This window comes from Diabrotica undecimpunctata, chromosome 7, assembly GCF_040954645.1.
Source record: "Diabrotica undecimpunctata isolate CICGRU chromosome 7, icDiaUnde3, whole genome shotgun sequence".
Taxonomy (NCBI): domain Eukaryota; kingdom Metazoa; phylum Arthropoda; class Insecta; order Coleoptera; family Chrysomelidae; genus Diabrotica; species Diabrotica undecimpunctata.
This window is the reverse complement of record NC_092809.1, coordinates 58,359,821-58,378,999: the sequence shown is the minus strand read 5'-3', so window position 1 is coordinate 58,378,999 and position 19,179 is coordinate 58,359,821. Positions and strand designations below refer to the sequence as shown.

The window sequence follows — 19,179 nt, the reverse complement described above, 5'->3', positions numbered from 1 at the left end:
TCCTACATGAAAAACCTGTGCACACGTGCCACGAACTCTAATAGTGGAAAAAGGTCAGTCCTCTAATCTTGAACGAAAAAACAAGTAAAAAATGATGGTCTCAGCTTCCCAAGTACTGAAAACTATAAATGTAGTTTTTGTTTTCTGAATAATGATCTATAATTAAAGATTATAACTAACATTTAAATAATATGTCGTTGAATGCTCGAATATATGAACTTTACTCAAATAAAAGGCAGATATCGAGCACTGTTTTCTATTAAATCTTGCACAAGTACTTTCGCTCTCAGAGCATCTTCAGGTGGATCTGAAATAAGCTAAGAAACGTTTTTTCAAGTGAAGGAAAATCAATTAACTTCGAAAAAATTCGAAGTTGAGATCATCATCACGTAGCGCTACAACCCTGGGTGGGTCTTGGCTGACTGTACAACTTTTTTCCAATTTGTTCGGTCTTTTATCAACCTAGGGTCAAATGGAATGTTCATTTTCCGGAGATCTGCTTGGATCTTATCTCTCCATCACATTCTGGGACGTCCGAGTGGTCTTTTGCCTGTGGGAATCTCCTCCCATACCAGTCTACAAGTCTCTCGTTATGCAGTCTGTGCACGTGGCCTGCCCATCTTAGTCGCTGTGATTTAATTTCTTGGACAATATCGGCGTCATTGTAGAGTGCTGTCATGGTGAGATCCGAAAATTTTTTTAAGTATTTTTCGTTCAAAGCGTCTTAGCTTTTCTTCGTTTGCTTTGGTCATGGTCCACGTTTCGCATCCATATGTTATTACCGGCCTGACGATGGATTTATAGATTTTTATCTTTGAACTTCTGGTAAGATTTTTTGATTTTATGAGCTTATCCAGACAGCGGTTTGCAGATTGGATTCTGTCTTTTATTTATTCAGTAACATCGTTGTTAGCTGTGATTACGGCCCCCAGATACTTAAAACGTTGTACTCTTTCGAAATTGAAGGTGTTGTCCGTCACATTTTGTCCTATTCTGTCTCTTCGTGTCGTTCTATTATACATATATATTTCGTCTTCTCTTCATTAATCTTCAGCCCTACTTCATTTGTTGCTCCTTCCACCTTGTTGAAGATGTCTTTCGTGGATAGGATGGAGTCTCCAACGAGATCTATGTCATCTGTATATGCGAGTAATACCTTGGGACCTTGAACCGATAGCAATTCTGTTTTTATTTCGGCCGACCTCAGGGCTTTCTCTAATATCAGTTTAAAAACTAGTGGAGATAACGCATCACTCCGTTTGAGTCCACTGTTGATTTTAAAGCTGCCAGACAGTTTATTATTTACACGTACTTTAGATATTCCACCATCCATACAGACTTTGGTCATCCGAATGAGTTTCTTTGGTATTGAGAACTCCGCCATGGCATTCCATACTTGGCTTCTTTCTACGCTATCATATGCCAGTCGACAATCTATGAAAAGATTGTGTATGGGTCTGTTATACTCCCATCCCTTTTCTAGAAGTTGTCTCAGCGTGAATAGTTGATCTATTGTTGATCTGTTTGCCTAAAACCGGCTTGATATTCGCCTAGGACATTTTCAGCATAAGGGATTACTCTACTAAGAATGATGTTTGAGAGGGTTTTATATGCCGTGTTTAGGAGTGAAATTCCTCTATAATTCGCGCATTTTGTTTTGTCCCCTTTTTTGCGGATGGGCACTATTATGTTTTCCTTCCATCGTGCTGGTATCCTTTCTTTGAAGTTGAGATGGTTGATAAAAAATGTTTATACAGATTGAACGAATTTAAAACGGAACATACGAAATCAATGTATTTCGGCTCAATTCCGCTCTAGGTGGTTGGCCAACAAAAGGTTGTCAAATAATTATATTATAAAAATCCAATACTTCAGCGGGCTGCTGGATTCTGAATTCATTCAAGAACAAGTCAAAACTCCACCCAAATAGGTTGCCTAGAATCACTGTGAAAACTAGACTACACAAGCAGTTATTATGCTGTCAAACCACTTATCGCTTCCTTATAGTCCAAGAGATAGAGCCGAAATTTTGAACTGATCAGTAATATGACATTTCTCTATTGGAATATATTCATTGTAACTGGGTTAAGACTTTGCCTTACAGGCGGACGCCCCTCGTGGTACAGGGGGGGCTATACAGGGATGAAGTTGTAATTTTTTTTCAGAAAAATTAACGATCGATAATATGGCTGAAAATTTGCCCAGAGTAAGATCTTGGTATAACCAGACGAAATCCCAAAGGGCGGACGCGAGAGTGGGTACATAAGGGGTGGCCGACAGGGGTGAAATTGCAATTTTTTGGGGAAAAATTAACGATAAGTAATATGTCCGCCATTTTCATGGCTCATTATTTAGCCCCTAAAAACTCTAAATCCAAAAGAGCGGACAGCTGGGTTGGTACAGAGAGCCATAAAACGGGGTCAAATGTACCACTTGCCTGCGCATTTTAGGTCTCGGTAACAATTTTCAAACTGATTTTATTATATTTTTATACCGATTGATTTGAAAATTTGTATGCTCACTTCTGTTACTATTCTGAAAAGCGTCAAGTAGAGTTTTCCTCAAAATTTTCCAAAAAAATTTCCGTAAATGAAAATTTTCGTAATTTTTTGAGGTAAAATCTAATTTGTAGAATCCTTTCGATTTTCTGTCAGTTATACCATGAATTTTTCCAAAAATTTTCAAACGATTTTTCCGATAAGAAAAAAAAATTAGAAAAACTTTTCTAAAACATTTGATAAAACTACGTCATCGTCTGAATCTTTTATAGAATATTTTGTAGTTTTAAAATGATATTATGATAATGTTTTTTTTTTCAAACTAAAGTCATATTTACTTTACAAATTACATTTTTTTCTTAAATATAAATATTTTACGAATTAATTTTTAATTGAATAAATGTTTGATATTTGATATTTTATTAAATTAAAGTAATTTTATAATGTTAACTATTAAATATTTTTGGTATAACAAATAGTAATTTTACTTATTTTTTATTACGATAAAAAGGTTTTTAAATTTATATTGCATAAATAATGGTTGTTCAGATATAAGAAAAATTTGATTTATTATTACATTAATAATCAAATACAAAATATATTATTTCTATTTATCAATAGGTAAAATTCAATTTGTAGAATTCCTTTAACATTTTACAAATAATTATTAATAAAAATCAATTTAATAGTGGAATTATCAATTTTTTAAGTTTTGAAATTTACTTTGTACGTAGATATTTTCAATATTTTTTTTAACTTTCAAATTGATTGAATTTTTTTTCATTAGTTAATTATAATTTTACAAATTCTGTTTGGACATTAATTTTGCATCATTATTATTTTAAAATATTAAAATAATAATGATGCGCGTTCCATTTAGATCAGTAATTCTAGACGCATGCGCTAAATTTAATAAGTATCAAGATGCTTTTATCCAACTTGGTGAAACTGACTTCGATTGTAATGAAGTTTTTGAAACCTTAGAAACTTTCATATGTCACTTATATGGAACAGGACTGACGAGAACAATTCCAAAAAGAAAAGTAAACGATGTCAGATTTTCACTATTTAACCGGCAGTATAAGTTGCATGATATGAACGAGCCTTTAAAAAAAAAACTAAAAAATTTCGATGTTTCAAGCTTACCACCATGTCAAGATGAATTACATTAACATCTACTGCGAACCCATTATATTTCAAATATTTGGACAAATGCTCATAAAAAAGTACCAACAGAATTGATCGTTGAAGAACATGGTTGGGAGTTTGAAGATGAAACATATATGTAAATTCAAATGGTTTAGTGGATCTCAGATGCCAGAATTAGTTCGAGAAGTAGTGATTGAAAATGAAGCAGATAATGACAGTGATATTATTGAAAGTGAAAGTGACGAAGATGTGATGACATCAGTGAGAGTGAGAAAAATGACGAAATTTTTAAAGTTTTTCTAAATTTTTTTTTTCTTATCAGAAAAAACCCTTGGAAATTTTTGGAAAAATTCATGGTATAACTGACAGAAAATCGAAAAGAGTCTACAAATTAGATTTTACCTCAAAAAATTACGAAAATTTTCATTTACGGAAATTTTTTTGGAAAATTTTGAGGAAAACTCTACTTGACGCTTTTCAGAATAGTAACAGAAGTGAGCATACACATTTTCAAATCAATCGGTATAAAAATATAATAAAATCAGTTTGAAAATTGTTACCGAGACCTAAAATGCGCAGGCAAGTGGTACATTTGACCCCGTTTTATGGCTCTCTGTACCAACCCAGCTGTCCGCTCTTTTGGATTTAGAGTTTTTAGGGGCTAAATAATGAGCCATGAAAATGGCAGACATATTACTTATCGTTAATTTTTCCCCAAAAAGTTGCAATTTCATCCCTGTCCGCCACCCCTTATGTATCCACTCTCGCGTCCGCCCTTTGGGATTTCGTCTAGTTATACCAAGATCTTACTCTGGGCAAATTTTCAGCCGTATTATCGATCGTTAATTTTTCCGAAAAAAATTACAGCTTCATCCCTGTATAGTCACCCCCTGTACCACGAGGGGCGTCCGCCTGTAGGGCAAAGTCTTAACCCAGTTACAATGAATATATTCCAATAGAGAAATGTCATATTACTGATCAGTTCAAAATTTCGGCTCTATCTCTCCGACTATTAGGCAAGCTCCTCTTTCCTTTAAAGGAGACAGATAGTTGAACGATATTTTATACAATGTCTATCACCGGGTATGGATTTATTTTTGTCCAAGTTTTATATTGGTCCACTATTTCAAATGCAGTTCAAACAGACATATATTAAATTGTATGTTCCGTTTTAAATTCGTTCAATCTGTATAACGTTTTAGACTTACTTCGTCAAAAATGTTGGCTATCCAGCACGTCAATGAATGTTATATACATTTAATACATTTACACAAAAACTAACAGTAGACAAACGACAAACAGTTTAAAATTATTTCGAAGCTACATTGTGGCTAACAGCAGGAGACAGAATGGCTCCTGGTCTTAACGGAAATCTGATTTGCACATCTGACATCTGATAGATGACTACTTGAATGAGCAGTCACAATCATGGTGATTTGCACATTTCAAAACTCTGTGGTAAATTAAACATTGACCAAAAGTCCAACTGACCACTGATATGGGAAGCATTTTTTATCAACTATCAATTTCGAGTTTTTTCGTTAATTTAATTAATTTCGTTAAGTTAATTAATTTTTCGCCACTTAAAAAACGTTTCTTGACTTATTTCATGCTCATGAAGATGCTCTGAGACCATAAGTACTTGGGCAAGATTTGCTAAAAAACTGTGCTAGATATCTGCCTTTTATTTGAGTAACATTTAAATCACCATAGAATAGATCAAACTATAAACCAAACTTGTAATTTACGGCTTTTCGTAGTTTTACGTTTTTAATGAGTAAATCAGGCAAAATGTGACACATGGAAAGAGAAATTAACTTGAAAAAAGAATGAATGAACCCTGAGAAGGCGAATCGAGAATACTTTATTAATCACAGATAACAAAAATGACAAAAACAAAGAAAGAAACTGGTGTACAGTGTAGTAGCGTAGCCAATCACCGATAGTTTTGAAAAATTGTCGGCAACAACGACGTCAAACGTTGTCGGCAACTTTATCGGCCTTGATTATATGTAATAATAAAAAAAATAACAACTATTCGCACTTTTTGAAACATTTCAGTAAAAAATTTAACGACAATTTACACGGGTGACGATTCCTATTATTTTCTATTTTTGAACGTCAAAACTCCGCTACGAAAATGTATTACGAAGAACTAAAAAAAGTCAATTTCCAAATTTTACGTTCTTTCTTCTGTTAAATGGGGCACTTCTTGGACTATCCCCGTAAAGCTTACTATGTGACTACCCGGCATAAGCGTCAATGTCAGCCTTTCAATTTTTGGGCTTTATGTGTAAAGGTTTTGGTATTATGCATTGAAGTTGATAAACCTTATTAGTGATTGACATGCCTAGTAGCTTAATCATATTAGAGGTAGTGAGTTAAGTTTGGCATATACTTTATTAATCATTTATAATATTGTTATATTTTATGTCAAAGGGCATTTTAAAGGTAAAAAATATACGATTACTATAGTATATGGAAGTAACTGAAATTTTTTGCAAAATGTCACCACTGACACCACCTGGTGATCGCTTTTGCAACGTGTTACTTTGTTATACCAGATTAATTGCTTTTTTGAGATTAATTGATGCAAAGAACAATTTTTTCATATATGTGTTAATCTATATCGTTTCTTTCATACAGTAGTAGCGTAATACTTGTCTTGTTATACTCATCTTAAGTTTTCCTGATCTGTATTTGTTTGTATTTATTTTTCTGTGTTTGTTATATCCCACACTTCCCAATTGGATATTTTTGACGGTCAAGACCACCTATATTTACAAATATCTAAAGCTTTGTGAGAAATCCTTGTACTGTATGCGCCAAAATATACAGTATTGGTTTTCGCGCATCCCGCATACGCATACCTGTACGTCGGCATGTTGTTGCATCGCCATGATGTATTGTTGGGTGTGTAACGAACGTTGTGGTCTATGATTGGAAGTGACAATAAGTCTTGCAAGGAAGAAAAAAGTGTTCATAGTGTTGATTTACTTTTCAAGGCGAGCCGAATTTAAAGTTAGTTGTGGAACAGTTTAATAAGCCGGTACCAAAACACAGTTATGCTGTCCACCGTCACAAAATTTCGTCCTGCGGTTAGTATATTACGTCAACGGAAGGGAAGGTTTGGTATCGTCCAAACGGGTATCGCAGTTATCGTCGTATATATAGTGTACGTGTGACGATTTGGTGTAAAGTGTGAGGAAATGATGTGCTAGATCCGTATTCCATTAAAGATGACGATTGACATCTCTTACTGAGGTCTTACTAAACATTTATTCAGGATCTAAGAAGGTTTTGTTGTTAAAGTAACATTCTCATGAATAGACAGTGGTTCTAACGAGACATGTTACAGCCCTCGATTGTCTATGACTATGTTGCAAAAGACCTTTCCAGAACGAATCATTTCCTGTTTTCCACTGTTACTATACCAAATGCATTTCTTATTAATTGTTTCATAGCGGCAGTCTTAAACTCTGTGTTGTGTGAGGCAATATGTCTTTTGACTTGGCACCATACCATTTCAATTTGATTTAACTCACAATGGTATGGAAGTAGTCTCAGAATGGCAACATTTTTCCCTTTGCACATCTCGTCGATTTTATATTTTTGTATTTTTCTTTATATGTGTTTACGACTTCCATGAGCTCTGATTTTAAATAATATTCTTCAAAAAAGATATCTTTCTCCAGCAACCATGTCTTAATTTGATCTTTATTGAAGGCTTGTGTCGGAATCACTTCTTCTCTCCTCGAATGATACGAAGCGTTGTCCATCACCACAACAGTTTTCTCTGGAAGATTAAAAAGCAGCTTTTCCTTAAAAATTTGTTCAAATATAGGACCATTCATCTCATCATGATAGTCCGCTGAGTTTTTTTAGCTAAAAACCAAAAAGTAGCACCTTTTACAAAGCCCAATTCGCTACCCGCATGCACTATAACAAATCGGGGGCCTCGTTATGTCGGCTGTTTTAGGCCTGTTGACAACCCCTTAACAAACGCATCCCTGGTTGAAGTCACTGAGAGGTCCTTTCATTCTTTGAAAACACTATGTCCAACATTCACTCGAGTTTCGTCTAAATTTGAGAACGAAATTTTTTTATCTCACGCAAATACTGATGCCTTCATTTTAGAATATCGGGCCGTTCAATCATGATTGACTTTACTCCTCGTTTGCAAAAAACAAAGTTCATTTCATGGAGTATTCTCCATATTGTTATACGTGACATGTTTGCTAAATCTTTATCTTTTTTAACCAGTGCAAAAATTTTGTTCAATGTCAGCGGTAAATTTTTAAAGAAAAAACTATGCACGATGGCACGTAGCCGCGTATGAACTACTGCATCGTAAGTGAACTTTCTGCTGTTCACTTTACTTTTGGTACGTTTTCTTGTTTTTTTTTATGGACCTTAGTCCTCCTTCCGCAGCTTCTTTTCGTATTTTAGAAATAGTGCTAAAACTTACTCCCGTCATAGCACTTACTTTATCGGTTAAACTTCTAACACTTTCACCACTTCTTAAATTTAGATGATAATTAAATGCATTTAAAACAATTTGTTTTGCACGGATGTCCAAGATATTCCCTTGGCTTAATTTTTAAATTTCCATTTTCAATTAACATTTCACTGTAAAGTCAGAATAACTACTAAAGAACCACAAAGCCTTAGTATCATTATGTAGTCAGAGAACGACATAAAATCGCACACCGTATTCTTTTAAGTTGCAGTTAATAATTAGATATATGCATTCCAACGGATAGTTGGACAACCGCGCTACACACAGCGGTCCGTTTAATGCTTAATGCTTATCTTTAATAGTCGGCAAAATGCATGATTTAGATAAACAATATTTTCTACTGATTTCCATGATTCATGGCATATGGTATTCTCACCGAAAAACAAATAAACTGTCGTTACTATAATTAAAATAATATAAAATAAAATTATCTTTTGTAAATACTATTTATTTAATTAAAATGATTTTCCCTACTTTTCTTTTCTTGTTTCGAATGGACACTTTAGGTCAATTACGTTAGAAAGCATTAATTTTAATTCATGTCTGTGGAAACGAAAATACAAATAATACAACCCTGAATCGTGCTTGTGTTCGTCGTGGCATCGCCACGCTTCTATCGTCCATAAGAAATACATGGCCCTATCTCCGCAATGTTATTTTTTTAAAGTACAACGCTCTATAGAAGGCTGACATTTGGCATATCATAATATTTTATAGTATAGAATACATCGAAAGTGGTCTCCTGAACAAATTTGCATAGTTGACGTTGAATTACTCAAATTTCGTTTAGCGTTAAGGACAGAAAAATAGTTTTCGTTCATGATTATCAGAATAGATGGCTTAACTTGGTACGCTAACCTCGTAGGTGGGAAAATTTCTAGAGACGTCTTGTTGGTCTTCGTATTTGAGTTTGTGCACATCTTGGCATGTCTGATAATATCATCCGAGGTTGAAATTGTCATAGTATGCTGGTGTTTACTCTTTTAAATACGAAGACTGACAAATTGCACTCCTTTGACATATACTGTCTTGAATACATCTAAGCTACAGAAAAATTATCGGGAAGATTTACATTTACTTACTGAAAGGTTATGTATTAATTATCAATACATGAATACCGATGTTTCTCATTCCGTCTTCTTCTGCAAGGCATATATGATGACACCAAAAGGTTGAAATACGGTTATCACGGTGGCAAATTAGACGAGGTGTTAATATTTCTGTGTTTATATTCTTTGCACATCATTTTATACTGTTATTAAAGTAATAAACTGCACATAAGTTATAGATAGTGTAGTAAGTGTTTTTGGATAGTTTAGTGAAAATACTCTATGTACTTCATTTAGTGACCTTTAAAGAAAAGTACAAAGAATGCCATATTATGAAATTTGCTTTTATTTAATTAAAAAATTTAACAGTTTTGAAACTGTATTAGGTATCGTTTTTTATACCTATATAGAATAAAATAATGGTATATGTCAAACTTAATTTTAATCTTAGGAACTAACTTAATATTATTATCTATTTTATTTATTTATTTTTTGTTTTTGTTTGAATTCTTTCACTTTTAGTTTGATTCTTTTTTCTAGTAACGTTTTGTTTTCTTTTGCGTTTCTCTTTAGCTCTCATATAAAATTAATGTCTTCTCTTGATGCAAGCTGGGCAACCAACAGCAGCAATGGACTCCACGCGTTAGGACACCCTCATTGGCTGCGGTTGCAGTTGGCGACGGCTAAGCTGCTGGATTTAGCACTCCTTCTGCCTGCTACGACTCTTCCACAATTTCAAATGTAAGTTGATTAATATTAAATTATCAGTATTTTAACTTAATTCCCTTTTAATCTACTCAATAAATTAAGTGTATTAATGTATTTTTTTATTTTATATTTGCAGTTTCCAAATATCTTTGCCTAATGCTATATTATTTCCACAGTACATACAGTACAGTGGCCTCATTATATATTCAAATTGAGAATTATCTCGTACAAACTGATCCTAATAATTTTACAAATATTAAAATTATAATTCCAACAGGTTTGAAAAACAGTAATATAGTTTAAATACTGTTTAAAGTGCGTGCTACAGTTTAAATATTCAAAATATGGTTTAATAATGTTTATTAAGTAATCCTTGGTACAGACGGCTCAAGTCCATTTTACCTGTAACATGCGCGAATCAAGAAGAGAGAGCCTGACAATAAAGACAGAAAATATTGTCTCGCCGCTGAGAGAAAAGAGCGTCTTCCTAGGACCCAAGTGGAGCTCTGACTTTCCTAAGCTTATTCCTCCAATTGGTCTTCTTCCTTGAGTTTGATGTCAGGTGTGAACACTGATCTTTCTGGTATCCTCATGTCACTCTCCTCACACCATCTCTATCTCAACCTTACTAATTCTTCGTCTAGTCTCCGTTTATATCAACAATAGAATGGGGGAGTGGTAGGAACACTGAGACGCAAAACTTTCAATGACAATAACTTTTTTATTAAATGCTACTTTAAACTTATATTGTACCTCTATATTTGGTATACATATAAACAAGAACTGAAAATCTTTCATTTGAGACAAGACTTTGCCTACGTAGTATGTCTTTTGCTTAAAGTTAAATTCAACAAGCACATAATTCCCATTATTGGGACAGCAATAAAGATCTTCGAAACTCATTTTTTCGGGATCCTCACCAATAAAATCTTCTCCTCCGCTGGAATCTTGTAATTCCATCTCATTTTCAACTTGCTCATCAGAATCACTATCTAATACGCGCCTAGTTACTTTTTTCTGGTGTTTTTTCTTTAGATTTAATCAGCTCCATTTTTTCAGGGGTATCCGTAGCTATCATCGTCTTTCCTTTGGGTTTTTTGTTGCCCTTCCCAGATTTTCTTGTCGGAGCTTTAGGATAACCCTTAAAAACTGTTGGGCTAACAAAGGTTTTCGTGGTATCAGTATTACTTGGACCTGGATTTTCTACATCTAGAGATTCATTTATGTTTTCAGCAGCAGCTTCAACTGCAACAAGTGGCCTGTCTGTCACAAAACTTGACAAAAAATCTTCTTCAGTGAAGACATGCCGATCAAATGGAAATTTTTCGGTTTTTTAAAAAGCGCTTGTGATGTTAACTGGCGTCATTGCTCGTGGATATGCTGTGCCCACACAGGCTGCTACGTTATAAATAGTAAATGTCTGACCGAGATGGTTCATCATCCATGCATCTACTTCAGCATTATAGAAAGTTTGAAATGGTTTTAATAAGCCTACGTCCAACGGATGTAATCTATTCGTACAGTGTGGCGGTATAGTTAGGATTGTAACGCCATTATTTTTACATAAATCGATTGCCTCAATCGATAAATGACCTTGATAATTATCCATTAGCAATAAAGAAGGGTTTTCTTTGGTACTACCAGTGTGCTTAATAAAATGCTTAACAACTTGCACAGAGCACTCTGTATTCATCCAACCTGTTTTTGAAGCTAGTCCTAAAGTTGCAGGGGGCTACCCGTTTATCATAAAATCTTTAAAATGTACTCTCGGGAATACCATAGCAGGAGGAATAGCTGCTCCAGATGCTCCAACAATTCAGCATGTTGTTACGAGCGTTCCACGTTCGCCACTTGTAGTCTTACTAACCTGTCGTATACCTCTTTCTGCAAACACTTTATGGGACTTTTGAACGGTAACGGTTCCTGTCTCATCTAAATTATAGATGCGACTACCATCTACAAACACCGGGAAACGCTTTAAGGCAGTTTCAAGTTTACTGAAAAACATTTCAACGTTAAATTTATTGAAAACGGTTGCCCTTGCAAGACTAAAACCTTCTGGGGTCCGGGGGGATAAATTATTAGAATGACGCTTCTGAAATCCCTTCATCCAGTCAAGTGAAGCAATTTTTGATGTATGCCAGTTTGCTGGAACCACTATATTATTGTAGGCTGCGGCTTCATATGACAGTTTTCGGGTATCTTCTCTTGATAGACCATAAAACATTTTAAAACATTTAATTATATAAAATCGTAGACTAATTTTCGAAACCAAATTCTGTCTTCTTAACCTTCTTAACTGTCTTTTCCTTATTTAATTATATATTTGCACAAATCGTTCTCCTGTTCGATAGTAAAAATTTGTTTTACTTTGTAATTAGGACATAAACGGACGTTCTCGTCTTGTTGATGTTTTTTTACATATCTGTGGACTGTTTGAAAAGATAGTCCTTTCATTCGTGCTGCTTGTCGTATAGAGGCGCCACCTTGTACTAATTCAATAGCCTGTCTCATCAGATCTTCAGAGAATCTTCCCATTTTCCGATTTGTTTTATTTTTTCTTGGCATTTTCTTTCTGTAAGAGAAATTATTTTGCAAATAATCTGGTTTATACAACTATGACGGAACAGTGAGACAGTAAAGGAATAGTGAGACGCGTCTGGCTGTTCCATCTGCTGTGTTGTCTCACTGTTTCATAAAAATTCGTTAATAAAAGTCGATTAAAAAAAAAACTAATAAAATGTATACAAAAACCGTTTGTTTGAATTTAATTGTCTTGTAAAATGGTTTACTTTTTAGTGAAAATATCTTACTTTGTCTAAAAAACTTTAATTTCCGTGAAAACACCAGCCACGTAGATACGGTATATTTACTACGACGCACTTATTTCGAATGACCAGCGATAACTAAAACATTTCCTGTTGAATCTCAACGATTTCTTGTTTGCTTCACTTCAAGGTAGTAAGTTCTACCGAGTTTGTCTCAGTGTTCCGACCGCCTCACTGTACCTACCTCTCCCCTACGTTGGGAAGGGTGGCTTTTACTTACTCTGTCTAGAGGTGCTGCTGCAGGCTGTTCCGTTGTACTTATTGTATAGCTCCCACTCCTCTCGATCACGCCAGGTTCTATTCTCATTGACTGGGTCCAGTATTGTTGAGAGGATTTTTATATGTCTCATCCTTATATCATAACTTGAAGTATATATTAAGTTTCTGTTTATGGTGACCTTTGTTTTTCTTGCTAGATAGCGGCTTCTAAGGTGTTTAAAGTTTTACTTATAAAGACCTGTTTATAACAGATGGTTTCTGAGAAAAACATGTTTGTTTCGTCCATAATAACTTCTCCTTGGAAGAGTTATTCTTGTGTTATATTTGTGGTATCTAACACGCTTCTCAAATAAAGCTGTTGAAAATTAGTGTTAAATTTTTGTCTCCTGTTTCTAATTCTGTGGTTTGCCCTTGATGCCATGACTCTGCTGCCTTAGAAGGTGCAGCAAGCATCCTCTGGAATTATTGTTAAGATCATGCGACAAGATCATTTTCATTCTTCAGGCATTTGCACTTCTTTCCATACTCTTGTTATAATCTTGTGGATTTGGTTGTTAAATGTTCTTCTTTTTCTTCATCATCATCTTTTTATGTAGTCATAACTCTATCAGTTTTTCAATGTGCCTCCAGTAAGTTGTCGTTCCATCGTTTTCGTGGCCGTCCTACTGATCGTCTGCATATTGAGGAACCTCTCTTGCCGTTTTTACTACTCTATTTGTTGTCATTCGACTTATATGATCGTTCCGTTCTACTCTTCTATTTCTTACCCAGTCCTTGATGTTCTCCACTTTGCATATATGTCATACATATGTACTTTTAGCTCTGTCCCATAGTGTCTTCCCATCAATTTTTCTAGTTGTTTTCATCTCTGCTGTTTCTAATATTATTTTTGTCCTCCCTGTACCAGGTTGGGTTTCTGCTGCGTATAATATTTCATTCAGGCAATCTGCGGCTCTGTTTGCTCTATTTACTTGATCTTCCACTTCTGTAATCGTAGCTAGATAGTGTGACACCTAGATATTGAAAATCCATCAATAGTTATATCAATGTCTAACTTGTTCTATTATCTGACATTCCACCTCCAATTTATATCTTGTAAATTTGCTGTTATAACCATGCATTTAGTCTTTTTTGGAGCAAACTTAACATGTTAAATTTTCTGGTGGTTATATTAAATTGGCGCAGCATACGTTGTAAATCATCTTCCCTTTAAGAGAGTAGTATTGTATTGAGAGTAGTCGTCTGCTTAGCAGATTATTTTAAGTTGTTTTTCTCCCATTTGATATCCTTTTTTAGTTCTTTTTTATTATTTCATCCATGATCAGATTGAACAATAGAGGACTCAGGAAATCTCCCTGTCTTATCCCATTGCCATCTTCAGTTGGGTCAGTTAGTTCTTCCTCTACTTTTACTTTTATTGTGTTGTTTTGTTAGATATTTTCGATCGTTTTGATTATTCCTAGAGGAAGTTCCGTTCATCTAGTTAATGGATTTGTCTTCCACCTTATCTGTATTTTCGAACATTCCTTAAATTGTGTGGTCTCCAATTTTATGTCTTTGTTGTCGATTGACACTGATTTTATATTTTGCTTCTCGGTGTAAATCACTTCTTTGCACAAGTTAGATTAGGAGGGAAATATATTAAAGACCGTTTTTTCATTCATCGTCTCGAGAAATTTTTCATGTTCCTTGTTTACATCAATGATAACTCTTATCTATTATTTGGCTTATTATGAATTGGCTTCCAGGTTTATAGACAACGTTTTTAAATTACCTTTTACAGCTATTTGCACCCTTTGTCTACACTCCGGGCTCACTCGGTTAGTCCGATTCCGCATTAGAAATTTTGATTTTTGGAGAGAGAAAATAATGATGATTCAAATTGATAATATTTTTGTTATAGGTACCGCTGGGCGTTCGTTGGAGATGACCTGAACAAGAAAACTAACAGCCAGTTTAACCAAATACCCTTTTTACCCCACGTTGTGAGGATAGCGGAATTGATGGACAAGAAATACCCCGAGACCCACATAGATTATTTGCCGATGAACAGGAATGAACTACTCCTCACGATGAACAGCATTACGCAACTGAAAGACCTTCACGGTTTCTTCAAAACACTGAGAACGTGCTCAGATAGACACAGAACCGATTGCAGCAAATTCTCGGCTACGGATCATTTGTATAATAGTGAGAGACAGCACGATAAACATTTAGAATCCGCCTTGGAAAAGATCGATAAGGTTGTAGAAATGGATTTTCTTGATAGAATCCCTAGATAAAATATTTTTCATTGATGTATTAGCGTAGACTGGAAAATACATGAGAAAAGGCTGAAAATATTTGGGGAGAGATGTATTTACTTTCCTAATGTATATTTTTAACTAAGGTGTATATTTTAACTAAAAGGAGTCTCTATACTGTATATACACTAAGTTATAAAGAATAAAAATATAAATATGACACTTTTGGTTAATGATAACAAAGAGGAAAACTTATAATGAGTACCAGAAGAGATAGTGTCCATTACACGATATTTACAACAGATTCCCAAATATAAACAGATGATCGGTGTGGGATGCGCATGTCGTACGAATATGAAAATCTTGAGAATTGAAAATCGACTATAAGAGGGAGCGGGCAGTATTTCACAGGTGAGAACTAGCCAGTCTAGACTTTGTTTTAGGATTTTTTACAAATAAGAGTTGATTTTTATGTATTATAAAATTTTGATTATATTACTGTTTTATTGATGGGTCAATAATCTTCTGTTTTAAAGGAGACGCACAGACAAATAGAACGTTACTACTCCTCAGTGAGTTCCTGTTTATATTTGGGCATATGTTGTACGAATATATAAAGTTAATGCACCGTTATTGACAAAAATACGCCGATTAATACATTTGTTTTAAATAACCAATAGGCTATATTCCAAAAGATAAATATATGTAAAATAAATTAATTAAATTTTAAAGATATTTAACATCCCGAGAACATTTATTTTATATACAGCTATACAGATATTTCATAATGTTTTAAATTATTGATTGCATGATTCCAATATCTAAGTAATTAATCAGATTATGTTATATTACTAAACCATTTTAAAAAATCTCGAGAAACTAGCTAGCTCAAGTTCTTCCTCAAATATATTTTTATTTGTTTGAACATAAGTTTATGCTTCAGGTATCATTTGAGAAGATATAGTAATCGATAGGTATGAATAATCAACCTTGTATAGCTTTAATGTCTTCGGATGTGGCTAGAGTCATCGATATATGATATTCTTAACAAAGTGTCGTGTCATAATCGGTGTCAATACCGTTCGGGCAGGAGCGGCAGGAAAATAAGAATCTGAACTGGTTCTTTCCAGCAGGCGGGTTAATAATTACAAACGGTCGCACACTCAGTTCCTCGTCCTGAATATTATTTCGGTTAACTGTAAAAATTCTCTCTCTACCTACTAAATATGTAACATATTCATTGTTGCCACAATGAACTCCGCCACAAGCTCGCAATTACTAGATGAGGACGAGGATGTTAGATAACCTTCTTCTTTTTTTTCCACATATTTAAATATTGATTCTTTTAATGCAGAGTTTACCTTAGCAAGTTGATAGAGGGAGCAATACTAGGCGAATAAGGCGCATGATCTAACACAAGAATACTGTACATAACTGTAAATTTCTTAAGAGATAATAAGGAATTATTTCACATGTTGTCTTGGATGTGAAACCATAGCATGATCCCACAATTTAGATCATCTGTTCCTTATTTTTCTAGTAGGTTCGGTAAGAATATGAATATTGTAATGTTGATTAATACTGCGATCTTCAGGAATACAGTCAAGATACCATAACAGCAGAGGATACCCCCCCCACTTCCCTTTGACATAACAAGCCTCGATCCCCACGGGTAAGAGAACAGGTGAGATAGGTGGGCAGGTGGGACAGATCACATCTGCCAATTCGTCGTCTTTTCATGTGTCCTGACAAAATGTTTAAACTCAACGCCATACTTCAAACATAAACTGCCAACCGTCAAGTCATTCTTTCAAATATTATTGCTTTCGATTTTGATCCGCTCATTGCTTTTGTTTCCTGGTGAAGTTAGACTTGGCAATATTGGAAAATATTGCTCTTTTATTAAAATTTTGCAGGTGAAGCAAATCAAAAAAAAACTTTTTTTACTATTTCATCTCAGGGAATCTCCCTGTCTTATACCGTTGCCAGCTTCAATAGGGTCAGTTAGTTCTTCTTCTACTTTTATTTGTATTGTGTTGTTTTGGTAGATATTTTCGATCGTTTTGATTATTCCTAGAGGTATCTTTCTTGCGTACAATAAGTGAATAACGTCTTTTAATTTAACCTGATCAAATGCCTTCTTAAGGTCGATGAAACATAGATATGCCGGTTTGTTTTATTCTAATGATTTCTCTTGCACTTGCCTCATTATAAATATAACGTCGGTGCATGATCTTGCCGACCTAAAACCTTGTTGTTCTTCTGCTAGTGTCATTTCATTCAGTTTATTTTCTATCACTTTGGTTGTTAATTTTAGTGTTGTGTTTAATAAATAATTCCTCTGTAATTTTCCGGGTCCGATTTGTCTCCCTTTTTGAAAAGCGGTATAAGGATGCTTGATCTCCATTCTTGAGGAATTCTGTTTTGTTCTATTATTTTTTTGATTAGTTTTAATAGTTGTTTGGTCAGATCTGGTCCTCCGTACTTTAGGAATTCGTTCGGTATTCTGTCCTCTCCTGGTAATTTTCTATTTTTTAATGTCCTTAATACTTCTTTTACCTCTTCCTTCTCAATATGTATTTCTTCGTTTGTCGTCACCTCTGGTGTTGGTGGTTCATTATCGTCTCGTTTAGCAAATCGTTTTGAGAAGCTCTGCCAGTGTTCCCTTTTTATTTGTCTAACTAAAGTATTTGTTGCATTTTTGATTTGTTTATAGTGGTTGTATGCCTGTTGTGTTCTGTATTGTAAGGGTTCTCTCGTGGAAGGGACTATTAGTACAACACACGCTTCCAATCGAAAAAATAAATAGGTAGCACGACTTTGACGTTTAATTTTGCTTGCCATGCTTTTAAGACTACGATTTGACTGTCCTTGACTCTTCTCTCTTTCAACGTGCTCTTCGCGAGTCGAAAAAGATGGCTGTTCCAAACGAAAAAAATGAATTGTCGATTGATGACTTCCGGTCTTCTTTAAACCTCTAAAACACTCATGGCACCGTGATCGACTCAAATATTCAACCTCAAACCGCTCTTGCAACATTATAAGATATCTCTAAAAGTTTTACTTAATTTTGCATAAAAATTTGCGCAAAGAAACGGAATGCATCTTGCGACATATCGAAAAATCACCAATACTCACGTAAAACTCATTCTAATAGCTCTAGCACAAAAATGTACTGTGCTCCGTTGCGACTGCCACACCAATTAAAAAGTCTTGAAATTTAATGATCAGTCCTCATATGACCAAATACGTATTACGATGAAGAAAATTTCTCAAAAATAATTTCTCGGAGATTACTGGTACATATATTGACAATTTGTAATCGTAAGTTTAGAACACAACATTTTAAAGTAGACTAATTTTTGGCTAATCTATATTTCTAGACCATTCTTAATGAATTGCCAAATTACTCGACGTCGGTTAATTTTTGCAGTGTCTACTTGAACACTGAAATCGGTCAGGCATTGCAGCATAGGAAATAAGAGTTATAAGTTAAATATCACCGCTATATGGAAATTACTAGTAACACAGTCCGAGATTTTTTAAAATAATTCAAATATTTGTTGGTATTCTATAAACAATAAAGGTATCAAAGATCCTGCCGTTATTTTTATAAGCTTAAATAATATTGTAAATGTAATATAATTGAGGATTTGTTTCAACTTAGAGATTAGATCCTTTCGGATGAAATTCTTGTGGAGTACAATCGATACTAGATGGATTTGTTGTAATGTATAAATTGTTAAGCTTCGTAATCTTAAAACTTTCAATCATTTTTAAACGGAAATGAGTTAAATCTGTCAAATTGGTTTTGTACATTAAAATGAACTGAGGCCAATATATTTTCAAAATCGTTTTTCTAATTATACTTTATTCATTTTGAAAAGACGATGACTTCACTGCTAAACAATAGACAGTTTTGCCGATATTCTGGTAAATGATTGGAGCCTGCTAAGTTAAAAAAGT

At 34.3% G+C, this 19,179-nt stretch overlaps 1 protein-coding gene across 4 annotated transcripts in view; it reads left to right on the top strand.

The window, feature by feature from the left end:
* The window catches only part of LOC140445383 (protein DOP1 homolog), a 216,205-nt gene extending 200,772 nt beyond the window's left edge, over positions 1-15,433 (top strand). For 2 of the 4 annotated variants that reach the window (XM_072537366.1, XM_072537365.1), the window contains 2 exons: positions 9,825-9,956; positions 14,874-15,433. In XM_072537366.1, coding sequence (XP_072393467.1) covers positions 9,825-9,956; positions 14,874-15,252 — 511 coding nt within the window. In that variant the 3' untranslated portion in view covers positions 15,253-15,433. Of the gene's footprint in view, positions 1-9,788; positions 9,957-14,873 lie in introns of all 4 variants that reach the window. The other 2 variants (XM_072537364.1, XM_072537363.1) reach the window with 1 other exon arrangement.
* The last annotated feature ends 3,746 nt before the right edge of the window (positions 15,434-19,179 follow it).